We start from the raw sequence: 22,323 nt of genomic DNA on the forward strand, positions 1-22,323 counted from the left end.
AAAGTACTAAGATCATGGTTCTGTAATGTACAGCAGCGTTGTGGTATTAGGAATACTAACGTTATTATAATATGTGGCAGAGTAGAGTTCAGAGCCAGTATGCCTGAGTTCATATCCCAACTCGGCCACTTGTCTCTTGGGCAAGTTTCTTAACTTCTCACAACTTTCCTTCTTGGTAAAATGCAGAGAATTGTCTCTTTCATAGGGTTGTTGCAGAGTTTAAATGATATAATACATGTAAAGCCATTTCTTGGTGTGTTAGCTGCTATTATTGTTAGCATTTTCATACCTCTATCCTCATTTCTTGTAAAAGTGAGGATAATTTCTCTCACTTTTAAAATTCTACATCTCCCATCTGGAATTGTTTTTTATTTTGTTTGGTTGCTAGATTGTCAACTATGTGAAGATGGGAGCTGTGTCTGATTTCCTTCGCATGGGTTTACTAAGGGCTTAGCAAATGTTTATGTGAATGAGTAGATGACTATAATATATTTTGTGACTTATAGTGTGAGATACTGTTTTAGGATATCTCTTTCTCTAAGTACAGATTTAATTTGAGTAGTTAGTTACAGATAAGATGTTTACTTTTTGGCTTAGTTTTGTCATTGGGCTGCGGGACTTGACCCCTTCTGGGGTATACAGTATAGAAAAGAGGATACTCACTAACCTGAAGAGTGGGGGCAACTTCACTTTTAGACCTTGTCAGTCAAATCCTTAATGACAGTAATAATTTCTCCTGGACCTAAGTTGTCACTCCTCTTTCCCGTTACCTGTTTCCCAGAAAACTTTGTGTTTATAAATAATTTTCTACCTTTATTTCCCTGTTTTTCTTCTCCCCCACCTATTTTCTGTTAATAGGGATATTTGCTTGAAGCCAGGATCTCTGAATTTACACCCCACTCATCTCCTGAAGTCCCAGTTAGTTCTGCAGGAAGTGAATGGTGTCTTAAGGAGGTTTATGAGTTCAAGTAAGGGAACAAGAGGAAAAAACCAAGGTAGCATATACCACCGAGCTCTGCTGCCTCAGAGATTTTTGTGGAGAAAGTGGCTGATGCCTCATCACTTCATGATACATCACCTCGTCTCTTCTCTTCAGTTCTACTTTTCTCCACTGCCCAAGATCATCTTAAATTTTGTTGTCATTGTTGTTGGAGACTACTTTCTTTGAATTGAGTCCCAGAGCCTCAGAATATCAGGACTTGTGGTTCCAGTTGGGTTTTTGCTCATTTTTTATTGTAATGGTTTTAGCAATAGAAACATTTCTTTGGGCTAATAGCTTTGTTACTGTGAAACTGTTTTACAAAGTAGCAGTCATCCATGGGTGCAAAGTTTATAAAAACTGTTTTCAAGGAAACAGATTTTGTTACTATTGAGTTTTCCTTGTCCATTTTATTCTAATGTAACAATCTTACTACATAGAAGGAAACATATGAATTAAGTTCTTAAAGCCACACTACTCCTTAACTGTAGTATAATGTAAGGCCCAAATACAGCAGCTACATTTCAATTGAAAGGAGATTATATAGCAGGCACTGGAAAAATGCTTATTTATTTGAATAACTAAATAAGTTTAGGATGCAGTAGTGTCTCTCTTAATAATGATTTATGTTTGCTCTTTTTATAAACTAATTGATAAATATAAAAAGATTAAAAGTATTTCTATGTAGTTATGAGTTTCTGATGCATCTTATGGACTAACAGAAATTAATATGTATAACAATGGAAAACCAAAATGATTAAAAATGATTATATTCACCCCCCCCCATTATTAATGATTGTGGTGCTCAGCTAAAATTGACCCAGAAGAGATAAACTATATTCACTTGAGTTAAGAAGATTAAAAATTGAATCAGACATTTAAGCCAAAGTAGTTCATTCTCCAATATAATAATTTATTTAAACTGAAGAAGAGTGGGTAGGATCTATTGAAATGAAGTTTATTGTCTGCTGTGGATGTACAATGTATTAGTGTTACTTCCAAAGAGAATAGAAAAAAAACTGAACATTTAAAAACTTAAATTTAAAAGAAATTTTATTACTTTGTAATTTTTTTTAACAATAAAAGAACTTTGCTCTTAGACTTAAGTGTTTGAATCTTAACTAATTTAGTAATTGGACTGTTGATATGGGTGAGTCCCTTATTATTCTTAAGACATTGTATTTGAAAATTGATTTTTAATCATTACTGTTCAGTGGAAATTTCAGGAAGATTGATGTGCAGAAACCACAACTAATAGTTCATTGTGAAGTTCTTTTCCTTTGATGTGGGAGCAAATTCCTAAGGGGAAACTACTTATCCCAGGTACAGTTACATCAACCAGGTTTCTTGACAGATCTTGTAAGTTTTATTTTGCAATTACTTGCTTACTTCTCCATCCGATTGGTCTTCTGTAAATTTTATCACTTTGTGGCTGTGGTCAGAAATGTAACAAGAAAGTATTAAGCCAAAGTGGTTGAGACTGACTACTTATATCAGGTCTGTTTAGAATTCCAGTTCTGCTACTTAGTAGATGTGCAATCATGGATAAATTGTTTGACTGCTATATGCCTGCCTGTTCTGTCTACAGAATGGGAGGAGAGGGGTTATAGTTAAACCACATAATGTTTTACAAATCAAATTAAATAATAAAGCATGTAACACACTAGCACCATTCTTGCATAGAGAAAGTATGTGATAAACTAACGCTGTAGAGAAGTGATATTACTGCTGTTTCTGCTAAAAACAACAGCAAGTAGGATTGGACAGAACCCAGCTTTTCAGAATTTGTCATTTTGTACTTTTAAAAAATTCTTTTTAGTTGTTGAAGGATCTTATTTATTTATTTTTTATTTATATGCAGTGCTGAGAATTGAACCCAGTGCCTCACACATGCAAGGCAAGCACTCTGCCACTGACACTGCCACAACACTAGCCCTAATTTTGTATACTTAAAGGAATTTTGTACCTCAATTCTCGCTTCCTTTCTGTGCCTAACCTAGAGTGAAGTTTATTTCTCTTGATGAAGACATACATTTGAAGGGAAGTGAGTGATCAGGGGCTTGTATGAAATTGAAAAATTAGATTTCAAACTCAGAATATCAAGGAGGGAATCAAGTGAGAGAAGTCAAAGTAATGGGAAAGATACGTATCTTCTAGAAGGAAATGCTCAGTTCTGATGGGTTAGCTTTTTCGAGCTCTGGAACATTTAGGAGACCATCTAAATAACCATGTATGAATGTAGCTCTAACCCTGTTGCATGTTGGTCTCTGTTGCAAGATGGATCTAGGGAGAGAATTTAGAGGAGTATATTTTTGTTAATGAATAGTGTGGTTTGCTTAAAATATATGTGGCTCTAGAGCTATAGTGTCTACATGTAGCTATTGAGTATTTGAAATGTAGCTAAATTAAAATGATAATATTTGGAAATGCATTCTACAGTCATGTATAACTAATTAGAACACATTTAAAAGGGGAAAATAATTTGGATATATTGGGTTAAATACTATTATAACTAAAATATGTTATTAAACTAATAACATTTTATTAGTTTTAAATTATTTATTTTTATTTTTTAAATTGTACCTACTAGAAAGTTTAAAATTGCATATAATGATTTCTATTACATGTTTGTTCCTCCAGGGAGTTAGTTGAAGGGATGGCTCCAGTCCTGATTCAGAAACTCACTGTGACCATAGTTTGCCCCTGGTCAGGAAACTAGCTACCTCACAGTTTCATGAGTTAATGGGCAAAGTCCAACTTTTTCAGTTCAGTATGCAGGGAAACAGCCTATGAATGTTACTGATGGCCTGGTTACATCTTACTTTTTAAACAGTGAAGCATTTATGGGTTTTTATTCATTTTAGAATAATATATACACATATATAAATAAATATTTGTGTATGTATTTGTGCACATAAATAAATATGTGTGTATGTATTTCTGTATCTCTTTGTGTTTTCTCGTTCTCTCTCTCTCTCCCTCCACCCCGTCTAATCACAGGGGAATTACCCACCCTTCAACAATTTAGTCCACCTAATGGTTTTATTGTTTAAAAAATTAACTAAATATGCAGAGTTGGGGATTGAACATATTAAACACATGCTTTACCTCTGAGCTACAACCGCCCCCAGCCCTAAACTTTTTGTTTTTAGAGCAGTTTGAAAGTTACAGAAAAATCACGAATACAGAGACTCCTCATATACCCCATGATTAGTTTCCCCTATTATTAAAACCTTAATTTGATACAAATTTGTTACCACTAATAACCCCATATCGATTTGTTATTAATAAAAGTCTATACTTTATTCAGATCTTGTTAGGTTTTTTTTTTTTTTTATCATTCCAAAAGCCAATCCACGATACCATAAAACATTTAGTAGCCATAGTTTCTTAGGCTCTTTTTTTTTTTTTTTTTTTTGGCTGTGACAGTTTCTCAAACTGTCCTTGTTTTTAATAACTTTACAGTATAGAGGAGTACTAGTAAGACATTTTGTAGAATGTTCCCCAAATGGGGTTTGCCCATTTTCCCCCTCATTCTTAGACTAGGGTTTGGGGTTTGGAAGAGGAAGACCATAGAGGTAAAGCATCATTTTCATCCCACTGTTTTAATAGTGTGTTCTCAACATGACTTATCACTACTCATGTTAACTTTGATCACCTGCCCAAGAGAGTGTTTTTCAGGTTTCTCCTACCCTAGTTTTCATACTGTGTGGAAGGAAATTACATTCAAAGCTTATACCTAGGAAGTAGAGTTATATGTCCTATACCCTTGAATACTGAGTATATACTTCAATTATTTGGAGTTCTATATGAAAGAGGTTTTCTCATCTCCATTAATTTCCTTATTCAGTCATTTATGTCACTATAGAATCATAGATATTTATTTTATAGGTTGTGTTATACTTCAAGGATATATATATATATATATATATATATATATATATATATATTTTTTTTTTTTTTTCAGTTTTAATTTATTTACTGGATTTCCCAAATTCTTCCATCTTTGATCACTGGAACTTTTTAGTTGGCTTGTATTCTTTTGACATACCCTTGCCATTTGGAGTTCGTTTTTAGCACCTTCTTATTCTGAGGTGGTGAAGTACTCCAGTAGATGGCCTTTCTCAGTCCTAGATTCAGATTCTCTCCAAGGAGGCCTGTTTTCTTTTATTAAGAATAGAATGAGAAACCAAGATCTGGACACTAGGTGTGTTTGTTGCTACCCGGTGTGTTCATTGCTTTTAGGGATTCTCAGCTGAGAGAGCAAAGAAATTCATATGTATATACTAACCCATATATATAAATCTGCCTGTAAATATTTGTATATGTGTGTATAGATAGTGAGTTAAACATGAGTTAATACTAGTGTCTTACACTCAAAGCCAGTACCAAATGGATCATTCTAGAATGGCTTCTGAATGGCTTTGTTTTAATGTGAACCACTATGTGCCATGTTACATGGTGTAGCATTAGTAATATATACATTTTTACATTCCCTAATATGAAAGTCTCTCTCATAATAGACTCACTCCACATTTCTCAGTACATAATATCTGCTGCCAGTGTTATTTTAAAATAACCACTTTGCACAAAGACAGGTACCAGTAACTGAATTCAAATAAGCCCTGACACTTTCATTGTGCTTCATTGGGAAAATTCAATACTGAGTAAGCACTCCTGTAAACAATGAGAGTCATATACTATGCCAAGATTTGTGTGTTTTTTCTCATCACTAAGGACTTTGTTAATAAATATTGAGTGCGTTAGAAAAGATCATACTATGCTAAAACTTGAGTGTACTTCAGAACTCGTCAAGCCTATATGCTAAATAAATAAATAAATGAAAGAAAGAAAATGAAAAGGAGAGGGAGTTTGTTTATTTAGTATAGTTTATATAATACATATAGAGGTTAAAAGTTTGATTTAGAAAAACAGACCCTGTTGGAATTCCAACTCTTCCATTTATTAACTGTTTGACTTTGGAGAAATTATTTAATCTCTCTGAATTTGCTTAATGCATGAGAATGACTGTGATAATGTTGAACATGCACCTTAACAGTAACTGTTACTTACCAAAAAAAAAAAAAGTCTAACTTCTAGGAACGTACCATTTGTAAAGGGGATATAGCCTGGGGTAGGCAGAATGAAACTGTCTTGGGAGTTCCATGTGAATACTGCTAGGAAGTTATAGATGCTAAGTATTGCTACATGTTTCCACAGTCATCTAATTCAGCCCATCTCTCATTTCCTCTCTTCCACATGCTTTCCCTCCAAATATTCACCCTTTAAATTCTCCTCTTTGTAAAAAAATATGGTGAGCACTACAGAGAGCAATCAAAGATGATCTCAGTTCCATCATTAGTTCTGACAGTACCATGATGAAGTGGTTATATTAAAAAAAAATGATCTAATTGAGTTACTCTGGCCCCATCCCAATTTAACTATTTCTTTCAGAAAGGAAAACTTGCTATTTTAATTGGGAAGATTTTCCAATCCTCACTGATACAGTTTTTCTTTTGCTTAAATTCTCTGTGAGCAATAATTATGTTGCTAACTGCAAAGACTGATTCCTTCTTCAGTATGATTTTAGTAAAATGATAATTTCTACTAAAGCTCTCCCATGTAGGGTTGACTTTTCTGAAAGGACTAGTCAACTAGTAGGCATTGTACCTTTTTCAGGCCTCATGACTTTTCGAGTTAGTTGAATTAGTCTCATTAAATTCTATGTGAAATAGACAAATTTATTTATTTATTTATTTGGTACCAGAGATTGAACCCAAGGGCACTTAATCACTCAGCCACATCCCCAGATCCCACCTTCTTTTTATTTTAAGAGACAGGATCTCACTAAGTTGCTTAGGGTCTTGCTTGGTTGCTGAGTCTGGCTTTGAACTCGCAATCCTCCTGCCAGTCTCCTGAGCCCCTGGAGATTATAGGCATGTGCCACCACTCCCAGTGACATGAACACAATTTTAAATAGAAATTTGTTGGCACAGGAAAACAAATTTTGGTTAAGTCAAGTATTCAGCACCAGGAACTAACTATACCTATCTCTATCTGTTAGCTTTGTTTCTTTCTAAATGCTGCCTTTATTCCCAGTCAGTGCATATTCACTTTCTTCTTGGAGATAGACCAATGGATGCCAACAGCTTCTAGTTGATGTTCTCACTGCTAAGACAGAAGAAAAGACTTTCCTCTTGCTCTAGAAACTTGATGGTTTCCTGGGATCATATGCCTGCCCAACAGACAAGTGTGACCAGGGGATTGAGATACTAAGATTAGTCCAGCTAAGATGAGATGTCTTTAATTTGCCACAGAACACAGGATTATATAAGGAGACAGTATTTTTCATTCATTTGCTTGGTAGAGGTGGGGGTCTCAGAAGAGTGGAGCTGTTGCCTGGGAAGAGAAAGGTGCTAGGCAGAAAACCATAAATGTTCAATAAGCTTGATTAGCAGAGTCTATGAACATATGGGCTAATTGATTTTAGAATAGGTTATGGGAAGGTTTTCTGAAATTATCTGCCAGGCCACATCTCTCTCAGAGAAGGCAGTCATGGTTAGGTTATAATTAGTGGTCAAATTTAAATAAACCACATACTGACTTAGCACTTCACAATTTAGAAATAATTTCATTTGCATCAAATTTATTGGAACTAAAAATAATCCAGTGGATTTTTTTTAAATCTCCATTTTAGAGAGTACAAGGCTGAGTCTTAAAAAAATAATATATATGTATATGTGTGTATATATATATATATATATATATGTGTGTGTGTGTGTGTGTGTGTGTGTATGTGTGTGTGTGTGTATATATCTCCTGTCTAGGATCCCACAACCATCGAGTAAGCTTTGGATTTAGAATCAGTAGCCCAGATTTCAAATATTTCTTCTATTATGCCCTGTTCTTAACTGTGTGTGCATGTGTGTGCGTGTATATGTGTGTGTGTGTGTGTGTGTGTGTAAATTGAACCCAGGGCCTTGCTAGGCAAACACTTTACCCCTGAGCTACATCTCCAGACCAATATGCCCTATCTTATGTTACTGAAAGTATAATATTTAAAGGATTCTAAAATCTTGCCCATTTTAGGAAGTGTTTTGCTAAGTGACTTTTAAAGTATATTTATAAATCAGTTATTCCCAATGTGTTAAATTTATAACTTTGTAAATTCCTCAGGCCCCCACTAAATCTGCTGTTGTTGACATAGCCTATTCTAAAGAACAGAATAATTTTTAGTTTTCCTTAAAAACGTATGGCATGTTGGGCTGGGGTTGTAGCTCAGTGGTAGAGTGCTTGCCACGCACATGTGAGGCCCTGGGTTTGATCCTCAGCACCATATTAAATAAATAAATAAATAAATAAATAAATAAATAAATAAATAAATAAATAAAAAGATATTGTGTCCACTTACAACTAAAAAATATTTTTTTAAAAATGTATGGCATCTCACTGGGTATGGTGGTACATGTCTGTAATCTTTGCCACTCTGAAGCTGAGGCAAGAGGATTGCAAGTTCCACACCAGCCTCAGCAATTTAGCAAGACCCTGTCTCAAAATTTAAAAAGGGCTGGGGATGTGGCTCAGCAGTAAAGCCCCCCTCCCCTGGTTCAATCCCCAGTACCAAAAAAGGAAAAAAAAATGTATGGCTTCTCTTTGACAATTAGGTAGCCGTAAGATTATGTTTTTTCAGAAAACCCAGAGTCAATGGCTTAATGTAGTTTCTAACCTATTGAAGAATGCTATGCTCATTTGCCTATACTCTCTAATTTGATCAGAAAGGAAAAGGATATATAAAAATAGAAGTTTCCAAAATATTAAATGTATTTGATCCTTAATAATTTGATCCTTAATAATTCCTTGTTGATGTGTTGATTTTTTGTTGTTGTTGTTGTTTTTTTTTTTTTAGATGAGAAAAAACAAATGGTTGCAAATGTGGAAAAACAGCTTGAAGAGGCCAAAGAACTGGTATGTAGAGACTGACACAGAGTCCTGGAAACCGATCTTCCTCTAGCTTCATTTATGCATTGTGGAAGTATGAAATGTTACTGATCGGTGTTTTTAATTCACAATTTGTCAGTTTTTAAATTTAAGGGAATTTAATAGCTTCTTAAGATTTTATTCTTTTTAATGAACATGATCTGTTAAGTGTCAACCTCTAGTGTTTATTCCTTCATATTTTTCATAAGAGCTATAAATTGTTAATCCTTGATCAAGGCATACTAGGTACCAGACACTGGCATAAGTGTACGTCTTGCTTTATAATATTTAATTTTCTCAAAAAACATGTGACACAAGAACTATTTGTCAAAAACCATGAAGGGTCTGAGATGTTCCCATACTTTTAACCTGAGTGAACTCGTCAGCTTATAGAAGACATGAGACTTTTAAGTCAGAGACAAAAGACTTTTATCACTCATAGTGAAAATGGCTGCCAGAGTTTCAACCTGGTTCAATCAGTTCTCTGAGTTCCAGTTCCCACAGGATTGATGCAGGTAAGCATAGATATTTTCTTACACAAGCAAAATAAAATACTGTACAGGACAGGAACTCAGAGCCTGGGAAACAAGCCACTCTATAGCAGCCAGGAAGCATACCTGCTTACACCTGCTTTCTGTCCTAGAGAAAACACATTATTTCCTCCTTCAAGGTTATTTCCTATGAACAGACTATTGAAAGATAGCCCAGGTCAGAACCTTCCATTTTTGACACACCCAGCAAGCTAAATTGGAGCATAAGAGATTATCAATACTTTTCTTACCATCTTTTGTAGATTGGGACTGAGGCTTAAGTAACTTGTTTGAGACCCAACACCTTGTTAAATGGTAAAGATTTGAATCTAGATATGTTAAACCCAAGGTCTGGTTCATTGACTACTTCTTCATGGAAATAAACCCATAAGTTAGGGAGGAAAAAAAAAAGAGGTAAAAAGTATTATTTCCCAATTTGGGGCTTTAAATGCCAAGTATTGCAAGTATGATTCAATTTGTTTCTATGCATTGTGGTTCCAAATGAGTGTGTTAGATAAAGGTGTTGCTTTTCCACAGAGCTTTCTTGGACCTTTAGGTAAGCTTAAGGACATTATGAATTTCTAAGAAGGGACTTCAAAGGTTAGCCACAGATTGGAGCATCTTCCATGCTATTTGACATAGAAGTATTCTTTAACAGGACCATACATGAGAGGCTGCAGCCTTGGGAGGTTCTAAGGAGTAAGCAGTTGTTCCCAGTGGCACAGTAGATATTTCTTCTGTGTCTTTGAGTACTAAGGCATGGACCTGCAGAGTTGCTGCTCCATCTTCTCTGTCAGTGGTTCTTTGAGCTGTCAGAATATTGGATGCTTTCCTTGTCCCATAGTCTACTTCTAAACTCTACTGGCTGCTCTCACTGTCTCCATAGGCTGATGTTACTGCCTCTATAAGGGAAGCTTTACCTTTTGCCTATCTTTTGAAAGTGTTCTTTTAATATTTTTCTCCTTACTTTAGTTTCTTTTTATATTCAATTGCTTCTGACATGATTGACAGCTTTCATACAAAAAGACTAGCTTTTTATATGCCAGAGCAAGGAATCAGGACATGTTTTCTTTCTGATTGGTAAGATAATTATGAATTGACAACTGATAAATTCTTTGGATCTTGCATTGATTTCTTATACTGTTGTTGAGTTCTCAGTAGCAGGTTTTTTTGCCATCAAGATTGGTGTTTGGGGGCTGGGGTTGTAGCTCAGTGGTAGAGCACTTGCCTCACACATATGAGGCCCTGGGTTCAATCCTCTACACTACATAAAAATAAATAAATAAAAATAAAGATATTAAAAACATAAAATGCATTAAAAAAAAAAGATTGGTGTTTTGGTTTATAGCCTTTACCCTGGAGACATTCTGTTCATCTAATGATGGAAAGCTGATCTTCTGATGACCAAGGTTTTACCACAGACGTATAGAAAGCATAAGCTGGCTTTAGTTATCACTAACTAAATAATAGTTAATTATTTAGTTATTATTATTATAATAATAATAGAGGCTTTTGTCTAAGATATGTATTTCTATTTGTTTAAAATAATCAGAAAACTGTTAATTTAGTTCTGATGACATCATTGTTAAAGACATTGTTGGTTATATTATATACTGTCCTGAAGATGAGGACAGTGATTAAAAAAAAAAGAACACTTGTTTTCTATCTGACTGTTAGAATTGTTTCTGCTGAACAATTGCTTTGTGTTAGTATCTTAGACACTGCATATCTTTTAACTCTCATGTTGAACACTGTGCATTGGCCACATGAAATGTTGTGACAACATGGGGAAAATGCACATTACACTTATTCCTGGTTTCATTTTAAGTGTTTGTTGTGTAGTTCCTTTTTTTTTTCCCCTTACCTACTTTGAACTTCATCTTAAATGTCCTTGTAAAATGTCTTAAAGGAAAATGTGCCTAATTCTCAGATATTTGATGTATGTGTACTTTTGCAATTGTTTCTATGATCTTATTCACCTTTTCAGAACTAAGCACTTAAGGATGACTTCAGAGAAGTGCTTTAAATAATTGCCTTGCCAAGTATGATTTAATTTGTTGATACTTCACAATTAAGTTGGAACATGTCAATAATTTAAATGATTACTGTTTAAATCAAGATTAATTAATATTTTCTCTAATAAAAATTGAAGTTTACTAATGGAAATATGATTTGTGGGCTTATCTATATTCTAGTATAGTTATTCCATCTTTAACTCTGGACAATTAGAGTTTTTGTAGCTCAGTGACAAACTTATATTATTTGTGGAAATAACATTAGAATGATTTTAAAAGCAAAATACGTTGCAGCATTTTTGCATGTAAATTTACCAGGAATGGCTTGGGCCAATTTGTTATTGTTGATTTTTATTTTTTAATGCCAAGTACAAGTAAGCTACCTCTGCTCTATTTCTTCATCGTCAGTAATCATCATTACTATAGTTAACATTAATCTAGTTATAAAGTAAGAGACTCTGTTCTTAAACTATTATAGGAATTACTTCATTTAATCTTCACAGACCCCTAGGAAAGAGAGGTTGTTTTAAGAAATTGAAAAATAAGCAGAAAGATGTTAAAAATCCTTTTTTTTTTAATGTTTCTAAGACTAGTAAGTAGTGAGGCCTACAATGTGAACACAAGAATTTCACTACAGAGCCCATGTTCTAAACCATCATGGTATGTCTTTATTGCCACCCATTAAACTTTTATGTGTTATATTCAAAGTGTTATATGATGTTATAAAGTGCCCTGCTGTGATTTCAGCGAGTGCTGTGTAATCTAGTATATCACTATATCCATTTAACCTCTTGTCCATGTGGCTGTAAAGTATGAGGCATGAGGCTGGTGTGTGATTTTCCTAATCAGAAAAGACTTTCCAGAGGAAATGATACCCAGTGACTAAGGCTGGACTGATGTTTCAGGAAATAATGATTTGGTTTATCTTTCCATCCTTCTGGAGATTTATAGTCTGAAGACCAGACCAGGTTGGACTGAATGATGAGGCTACCCCAAGGATATTAAAATCAAATTATTGAGAATGTTTGGATTAATGCACATGTTTTAAAGGAAATTCTTGACAAAGCAAGCAGCTTGGCACTCTGTTATTTGGCAAGTACTGAGTAACTGCTTGTTGAACTAAATGAAAATTAAGCACAAAAATAGTTCCAGTGTTATTTGATCATAGGCAGTCAGCACCCGTGGGCTGAGTTCCTCAACTTTAAAATGAGGATTTGGAATGAAATCCTTTCAGCTCCAAGTGTTTGGTCAAATAAAGAATAAGTATATGGTTTAAATCAGGCTTTTCTCTCTCCATTCTAGCTTGAACAGATGGATTTGGAAGTCCGAGAGATACCACCACAAAGTCGAGGAATGTACAGCAACAGAATGAGAAGCTACAAGCAAGAAATGGGAAAACTCGAAACAGATTTTGTGAGTTAAATCCCATCTTTTGTCATGCTTACTGGTTTTTAAACTGAATTTTCACTTATTTTTTTATTTTTTCCTCCCTCTGCCTTAATCAATGTTAAGTCATCATCTCCAGGGACTTGTGCAAAAGGCAAGGAGCAGCTTTCATGTGTATGAATTAGAGAGCTAAAGTGGCAGTGGAGATAGCTAATGATGGGACTCCAGGTGTGCTGGATTCATGACTCACAAATAAATCCTAATCATGTGGTTCTTTGAGTTTGGATAGTATTTATTGGTATTTAGTATTTATTAGAACTCAAAACCCAGTCTCTGGCCTTACAAAGTATGTAGCCTTTTAGATGCAGTGCCAGGGATGGACTTCAGAGCACCAAGTCTCCTGAGAGTTACCCCTATTTTTGAATGCATGTTCCTTTATGTGTTTTTTTCCTGACATAATCTCCGTAGATTCATTAGAGACTTAAAAGATTATATTATGTCCCTCCCTGCAAAAGGTAAAGTGAATTACTTTAAATTAATAATTTAAATAAGTGATCCTTTATATTGGTTGCCCCATGAGAACATCTGTCTTTCTCTTCCTCTATTTCTGGCTTTGAACTCTACCCAGATTATAGCAAATTTAAGAATATAAATTTAAAGACAGTGTTGGAGTTGTGAATAAATAGAGTAGAAAAGACACAGATAAGCAAATCCCACTTCTGGTTATGTTTCCAAAAGAATGGAAAGCAGAATCTCAAAGAGAAATTTGCACACTCATGTCATAGCAGCATTTTCACAACAGCAAAAAGGTGGAAGCAAGCTGTGTGTCTGCTGATTGATGAATGGATAAACATGTTTCTTCAGACAATGGAATATTATTCAGTCTTCCAAAAGAGGGAAATTCTGATACATGCTACAATGTGGATGAATCTTAGGACATTATGCTAAGTGAAGTAAGCCAGTCACAAAAAAGACAAATACTGCAAACATCCATTTGTTGAGGTATCTAAAGTAGCCAAGTTCATAGAAAGAGAAAGTAGAATGGTGGTCACTAGGGACACAAGTTGTTTTATGGTATAGAGTTTCAGTTTTGCAAGATGAAATGTTCAGTTGAGCAACTACAACAGTTGGATGTGTTCAACACTCTTGAACTGTACCCTTGAAAATGGAGAAGATGGTAAATTTTATATTACATATTTTACCACAATTAAAAATAATTTTTAAAGACACACATAAAAATATTTGTAAAACACTGTGAATGATAACTAAATGTTCTTTTATAGGCTGACAAAGGAAATTAGAATTTCAGTTAACAAATTTCATATCAGTCATGTTAAAAAAAATGCAGGTGAGAAAATATCTGAGCCTCACCAGTGAGTGACAAAAGTTATGTGTTGATACATAAATTAGTGAATCTGATTTGATCTGGGGTACAAATTCATAAGGAAAGTCAAGAATTTATAAGGATCTTTCCCTCTAAAGTGCAATAAATCTTTCCACTACAGTGCCAATGGCAAGATTAAGTACTTGTTCTAATGGAATTTCTCTATGAGTCTGGAAATAGGGTGATTTGTACTTTTTTGTATGTTTATTTCATGGATATTTAATGAATATTTCCTGAGAAGTTTCAATGGACTGCCTTAGTCCCTGTGTTAGTCAGCTTTCTGTGGCTATAATGAAATATCTGAGATAATCAACTTACCAGAAAAAATTATTTTGGCTTATAATTTCAGAGGTTTCAGTCCACAATTGATTGGCTTGATTTTTGGGGGGCCTGTGGCAAAGCAGAGCATCACGGCAAGAAATATGTGGTGGAGCAAAGCTATTTACCTCATGGCAGCCAGAAAGCAAAGAAATAAATAGGAAGGGGCTAGTATCTCAATATTCTCTTCAAGGGCAAGCCTGCCCCACGGTGACCTAACTTTCTTCCTTCCTTCCTCCGACTTGCTAGAGGTTCCACCACTTCCCAGTAGTGCCATAGATTGGCAACCAAGTTTTTAGCATAAAAGTCTTTGGGGGACATCTGAGATCTAAACCATAGCACTCGCTCCAATACAAGTAAGTGCCTGTTAAACTGGGCTCCTATTGATTGTTTTGAAAATTAGAATCCGTGATGTTCCTGAATTCAGAAAAGAAATGTAAATTCTTAGCTTCTGTGCTCTGTAGTAAATAAAACCTTTTCCAAGTGCTTTCTGAAAAGTTGGTGTCTCTCAGCAAGAATATGAGATATAGTGGGGAGATTGGATTTATTTAGGAACTTGACACCTTAAATTTCTACTTATAAAATTCTTAACTAAAGTTAACATTTAATATAAGTGATGAAAGTAATATAAAACATTTATAAGGATTATTTTCATTTGCTTATCTCATTCTTATGGCATGCTTTTCCAAAAATTTTCCTTCTGGATTCTAGAAAAACGAAGTGTGTTAGCTTGCTAGAGCTACCATAATGAAGTATAGTCTGAGAAGCTTGAAGCTTGTTCTCAAAAGTCCAAGGTTGGGGTGTTGTTGGCTACAGTAGTTCCACCTGCAGCCTCTCTCCTTGGTTTATAGATGGCTTCTTGCTGGTCTTCAGACAATCGTCTACTCATGTATGTTTGTGTTCTAGTTTTGTAAGGACACAAGTAATTTTGAGTTAAGACCCACACATTTTAACTTAGTTAATTCTTTGATGACTGACCCTGTCTCCAAATACAGTCACTCTCAGTCCTGAGGATTAAGATTTTGACACAGATATATGAGGAAGATAAGTGTTCAGCCCAGAATAATAGTTTAGTTATCATCTTTATTCTTAATTTTTTTTCAAAAGTTAAATTATTTTTGTGTATTATTATGTCATCTAACTCAATGTTCAATCTATTTTGTTTCCCATAGAGCTTAATACCAAATAGATTCCTTTATAGCCCTTTACTTTATTTTAGATATTTGGAAATTGCATTCTTGGATTAGTATTTCTTTCTTAGCTATATTTTCTTTAATAAAGAAATATGGAACCAACAACAATGACGTTAAAATTTCTTCTCTAGACTGTCATTAAATATTTGTGTGTGTGGGTGGGGGGGTAATCACAGCTTTCTGCTGTGTCAGAAAACATCTCTCCCTCATTACCACTTCTGTTGCACAGTGCTTTGCAATTTGTAAAGTACTTCAGCATGTAGTATTTCATTCCATGGTCTGAAGGGTAGAAAGAGCAGATGGATTGTTATCCTCATTAACACATGATGGATCCAAGAGGTTGAGACTGAATATAGATTTCCTTCAACACAACTTTTTCCAGTCCTACAATGTATGAGCCACTGTCATAAGTTCTGGAAGACAGTGGTGGGCAAGATTAAGTACTTGTTCTAATGGAATTTAAATTCTAGTGGGCAGAAAATCCAGTGGGTAAAACAATAAACAAATAAGCACATTCATATTATATTATAACTGCAGATGGTGATAAATGCTATAAAGAAAAATAAAGAGAGTAAAGGATAAAGAATGACCAGCAGGTGATGGTGGCTACTTTTGTTAGGGTGTTTTTTGTGACTGAAGTGAGGGGTGAAGTGGTTGTAGAAGGAGGTAGACCATGGGAAAGTCCTGGCCTGTGCTCTAGATTGATGAGAAGCCACTGGAGGACTTTGAGAAGCAACTGGTCCTTTTGGAGGGTGGGGATGGGGGTGGGGAGATGAGGTCTTGCTATGTTGCCCAGGCTGGGCTCAAGCAATCCTCTCCAGCCTCCAGAGAAGCCGGGACTATAGGTACAGTCTCAGCACATGGATCAGTGAGTCATCCTCTGACTTCTGTTTTACAACTTTCTTCATTTTACCATCCCATATTATGAGACATTTGAATAGAGTGTAGGAAATCTTTACATAATTCCCTTGTCTTGATTCTTATTTTTTATTTGAGTATTTTTTTTAAAAAAGGAATGGAGAATATCTTCTTAAAAATATTTGATAACTTGCTTGTAGTGATATAACTGTACTTAGAAAAACTGAATTCCAAGAAAGAACAGCAGAGGTGGTCCCTTCAGCCATCTCCACTCACTCTACTCTCTTCCCCACATGCTGTCCTCCACTCCCTGGCGTCACTAACTGCATCTATGCTAACCTACACCTCTAGCCCAGGCTCCCCACAGCTCCAGATTCATACTTATTACTGTGTATTTTGCACCTCAACTCCAGGGTCCCTCAAGCAATACATCCAGTTTCTGTAAGCAGGCCTTCAGAGTTACCTCGAATTTTTCCCTATCCATAATATTGAACATCTAATTGGTCACTGAGAATTAGCAGTACTTCCCCTTAAATATCTCCCACATTCATTGCCCCTACTGAAAGCTTTTGTTGTTCTCAGCATGATTGATCCTAGTAATCTTTCCTACTTCTGTTTCCTAGCATGTGCGAGGTTCTGGATTCAAACCTCAGCACCACATAAAAAGAAATAAATAAAATAAAGATATTGTGTCCAACTACAACTAAAAATTAAATATTAAAAAAATAGTGTTTTTCAACCTTGTTTTCATTATTGCCCTGTAAGTTACCTTTTAAGACATGTTTTTGTTACTTCGTGTATATGTGCGTGCGCACGTAGTTGTTGTGTTGTGGTTGAATCTGAGCTGCATTCCCAACTCAGACATTTTTTTTTAAATTATTCCTCTCTTCTCCTGAGGAAATTTGGCACCACACATATACTTTATGTCTGTGCATCTATTCATGTACAGTGGCCCTTTGGAGTACCACACAACTTTGTGATAGCTAAGATATTTTTATCCTCTGAAGAACCAGTTTTTGCCTTTGTTATGGATATAAGGTATACCCTAAACTTCCTGTGTTAGTGTATTCAGAGATGAAGTGTTTGGATTCTGACAGCTGTTAACCTAATCAGCTCATTTGAGTTTGTATGGACTGACTGGGTGGTAACTGTAGGCATGTGGGGCATGGCAGGAGGAAGTGGTCACTGCAGGTGTGCCCTGGCAGGTACATTCCCCATAGCCCCTTTTCCTTTTTCTGCTTTTTAGCTGCCATGAACAGAGCAGTGCTCCTTCACCACCCGCTGTGCCATGATAATCTTCACCTTGGGACCAGAGCAATGGACTCAGCCAACCATGGAGTAAACCTCTGGAACCATGAGCCAAAATGAACTCTTTTTCCTCTAGGTTGTTTTCGGGTCCTTCAGTCACAGAGAAGTAAAGCTGACGGAAACTGCCTCCTTGGGCATAGTTCTGCCCCTATTGACAATGCCTGATTCAGAGAATGTTGGGCTTCATCCAAGTGGTTATATAATATACTGGCGGATCAGGTTGATCTGTTCAGAACTTACTGTTAAGCTTTGTTAGGGCATGTCTAGGGTAGCTCTACTTTTAAGGTGCATTCTCTCTTGGGCTCCATTTGAATCACTGGAGTGTTCAGAGAGAGCTCTCTCCTCTTAGTTAGAATTTTGTCTCCCTGCCCTAGGCAGTCTCCATTTAATCCATATCCCCCCAACACCTGTTTTCTGTGAGACCTCACAAGGTCTTACCCACTGCATGTGCAAGTTCATTTTCAGCCAAATACTTGAGGGGGCTGTGGTGTAGATTTCTGGAGCTCCTTCTCTGTATGATTCCCTTCTCACCATAATCCTGCTTAATTTCATCCACCTCAGCAGTACAAAACACCAGTGTCTGTCTCCTATGTTCAGGGATTTGTTGCTATCCCAAAAGTACCTCCAGTCTGAGAGCCATGGTCACTGTGGGGCTCATTCATGTATTTCTCTTCTCTTCTTGCATTCTACATGATTTATTGTTGTCTTTTGAAACAACTGCTTCATCCATTTTGTCCCTTTTTATTGTCTGCTGTTTGAAGTTTAAGGGTTAGTCTTCTATCAGTTACCATAGCTAGAAATGAAAGTTCAGGGTAGTGGGGATTTTTGTTATTGTTATTGTTTGTTTGTTTGACTTTTGCAGCACTGGGGATTGAGCCCAGGAGCATTCTACCTCAGAGGTACATTCAAGGCCTTACCCCATTTTAAGTTTTATTTTGAAAGGGTCTTTCCACTTAAGTGGTCAATGTTGATCTCAAACTTGCAATCCTCCTATCTCAGCCTCTCAAGTCACTGGGATTATAAGTGTATGCCACTGTGCCTGACTCTCAGTATGGTTTTAATGTTTAATTCCTAAGAGGACAGTTGTGTGGATAACTTGAAAATGAAAAAGTAATAGTCTAGTTTAAAAAGGACCTGGACTTAGAATTTAATTCTTAACTGATTAAAATAACTATTTAAAATATATATTTTTTTTAAATTCAGGCAGTAATTTCTAATCTCATCTGTGGGAGGTTAAGGAAAGGTAATGTTTCCATTTGTATCGGCAACTTTTGCTGTTCCTGATTGTTTTATTCACTTGTGTGATTCTTCTTGAGTTTTGGCCCTAGATTAATTTTGCTCATTTTTTACTTCCTGTAATCTCAGATTGAGACAGGAGTATTAGCTACAGAAGATTCAATCCAATCACCTTATTTCTTTAAATGAGCAAGTGGGCAGGGGGTGGGGAGAGAAACCATTGATTTATTTTAAAGGCAGACAGCTGTTTAGAGCCAGAATCAGAACTGTATAATCTAAGTACCTATCTATGCTCTATGATCCTTTTCAGGATTTTCAAAATTTCAGATTTTCAGAAAAAGGTATTTAATAACCTCTTTGCAGTTTTAAAAACAACTTTTTAGGAAGCTAGAATTCATATATTTAAGCTTCACCTTTAATTTTTTTCAGTGTTGGTATGAGCTTTGCTAGGGCTTGGTGATGCCAGGACATTTCAGAAAAAAAGAAGCAACCAAAAGGGGCAAGTAGAGTTAAGGATTTTTTCAAGTCTAAGATTATTGTTTCTTAAGAAAATAAAACTGAAAATAAATAAAAATCCCTGAGCTTACAAAAACAAAAAACATCTAAACGTGTGAAATGTGTAACCAAAGCACAATAAATGGAAAGAGAAAGAACAAATAAGTAGTGTACCAGGATAAGGTCCTAAAGGTTATGAAGACGTGGTATGTTGAATGCTTTGCACATCTCTGATATTGTACTGTGATGCTAGCACCATCTTGTGGTTCATTGGTGTAGTTGCACATTTCTCTTTTTTTGTAACAAAGCTGAAGTTCCTTTAAGACCCTCATACAGAAGGGTGGAGGATTAGAATATAATAAATGTTAGAAGTGGAGCTTTTTAGCCCCTGTCTCAAGTTCACTTCTATCCCAGGTCAATGGTGCCTGAATGCTGTTCTTTTCCTGTTTGGCAAGTTATGTAATGTGATTGTTAGACCAGCTCCTAGTGCAGAGCTGTCTACATCAGAGAATGGCACTTCTATTGACAGTCTCAGCAGTGAGGCTGAATGGTCCTAGAAATCCAACTACCTACAGACTGCCGGAGTTGGTCCCTTAGGTCAGGGTTCAAAGGATGTTGTGGAACAGCTTGAAGCTTTTACTGCCACTACCTGTACTCTCTCTCATCACAGGTGAATGGACAACTTGAGTATCTGAGTTTATGAGTGAAGCTAGTAACTGTCTTTTTTTTTTAAGTCTGAGACTAAAGAAGTATGAATGAGAATGCTGAATTTAAACCCTGATTTTCATCAAAAGGTCAAGAACTTGACGCTTCTGTTGACATTTTCTTTCCTGTGCTTCCTGGGATATTTTACTTCCATTTCTGTGAAAGTTATAGGAAACCTTGAAAGCATGATTAGAGGTTTCGAAAGTCTGAGTGGTAATATGTGATAATTATAGCATCAGTTAATCCTCCTTGAAGAAACCTAAGTGCATTCTAAAAAGAAATGAGAAAGCCAGACTGGACAGAACCATCCCAGGAAAGAAAATTCCCTCACTGAAAATAATTAATATGCCTGCCATTATTTCAAAGTTCACTTTTTTATTTCTATGTAAACATATCTGCCAATTACAAAGTATTCTGAAAATAAAGTAGAAAGAAGAAAAGTATCCTTAGACCCATTACTTCAAAAGAACCACATTTTTTATTTCATTTGTTTCCTTCCAATCTCTCCATTCCCTCTCTCTTGCATAATTTATTGTTTTATGTTATGTATTGATGCTACTGAACATTTTTTCTTTTTTTAAACTAGCATTCTAACATTAGTATTTTCCACTTTATAATTTTTTCTCATTTTAATGAGTGCATAATATTTCATTCAGTAATGTTCAACTTTTGTTGAATCCTAATATATTTCTATTCATTCCATAATTTGTTATGCTGCAGTGACTATATTTGAACTGGATTATATAATCACAGGATCATTTCTCAGAAGGCAGATTAACAAGTCAAAGACTATCAACTGTTTTATAGTTCTTAAAAAAATATTCTTGGAGCTACACTTTTATTGTGGCTCATCAGATTATTTTTGCTCTTTCTCCATATCTTCTTTGTGTTAGAAAGTGATTTAATACATAAAAATCATAGGTAGAGCAGGACTAAGTACTTTATGTGCATTACTCATTTAATCCTCAAACAATTATAAAATAAATATATTGTTATTATTAAGATTATGGATTTTGCAGACTCTAGAATTAAATGCAACTGAGATTTCTTTTTCCAAGAGATACATAGTAGTCTTTGAAAGGCTAGCAGATGTGCATGCCTCTCTGTGTCTAACCTGGAATTCATTTTACATCCTCAACATTTCTTAATCAGAAATGCAAGAATATTTCTTTTAGTTATTTGGATATGACTGTGGTCTTTAAGGAGGAAGTTGCTATATTTATCTAAATCAATATATAATTATATATATATATATATATATATATATATATATATATATATAAAACACATATATTTATTTATCTTAAATAAATATTTTAAATAATGCACACATGATTTTCCTTGTGTGCAGTCACTTTCTTAAGAAGATGGTTCCCCATTATTAAAGCACCATTGGCTAAAATTGTTTGAAAATCATCATGCAGTTGGCCTTCTTTGTTTATAGGCGTCTCATTTCAGGCTTTGACCTTGGTAAACTACTCACAGAGCTCCCATTAATTTCAAAGGTAGAAACAGGAAATAGACCAATCTGGTAGGGAAGACACCGAAAATCTGTCTTCAGCTGCAGTCACAGCCTTCTGGGGGCTGCTCTGTGCTTGTGTGTCATGCTGGTCTTCTCCAAAAGGCTGTAACAGGTTTGTGTTCTTGACCCTTTCCCCACCGTGTATGCTTGAACGAAACAGTAGTATGTGTTAAATATTTTATTGTTAGTCTTATGTGCTGAATTTGAGATTGGTCTTAACAGATTTTCTTCACTTTGGAAGCTTTGACACTTTCTTCCTGTGTGACTGTTTTTATGATGACTGCTTTGGGCCAGAGACCATTGCCTTGAGCTACTGAAGAATTTTATGAACTGTAAGAATAACTTCTATATCACTGTTGTCATGGCATAGTTGAAGTGTGTGCTGACATAGATAGATATGCACCCTACATATTCATG

At 35.4% G+C, this 22,323-nt stretch overlaps 1 protein-coding gene across 8 annotated transcripts in view; it reads left to right on the forward strand.

Annotated features, from left to right (window-relative positions):
- Positions 1–22,323, forward strand: part of VTI1A (vesicle transport through interaction with t-SNAREs 1A) — a 443,239-nt gene that overhangs the window by 746 nt on the left and 420,170 nt on the right. For all 8 annotated transcript variants that reach the window (XM_081268185.1, XM_081268187.1, XM_081268182.1 and 5 more), the window contains exons 2-3: positions 8,886–8,944; positions 12,804–12,914. In XM_081268185.1, coding sequence (XP_081124311.1) covers positions 8,886–8,944; positions 12,804–12,914 — 170 coding nt within the window. The remainder of the gene's footprint in view (positions 1–8,885; positions 8,945–12,803; positions 12,915–22,323) is intronic.

This window comes from Spermophilus citellus (genome assembly GCF_964194105.1).
Source record: "Spermophilus citellus genome assembly, chromosome: 15".
In the NCBI taxonomy this organism is placed as follows: domain Eukaryota; kingdom Metazoa; phylum Chordata; class Mammalia; order Rodentia; family Sciuridae; genus Spermophilus; species Spermophilus citellus.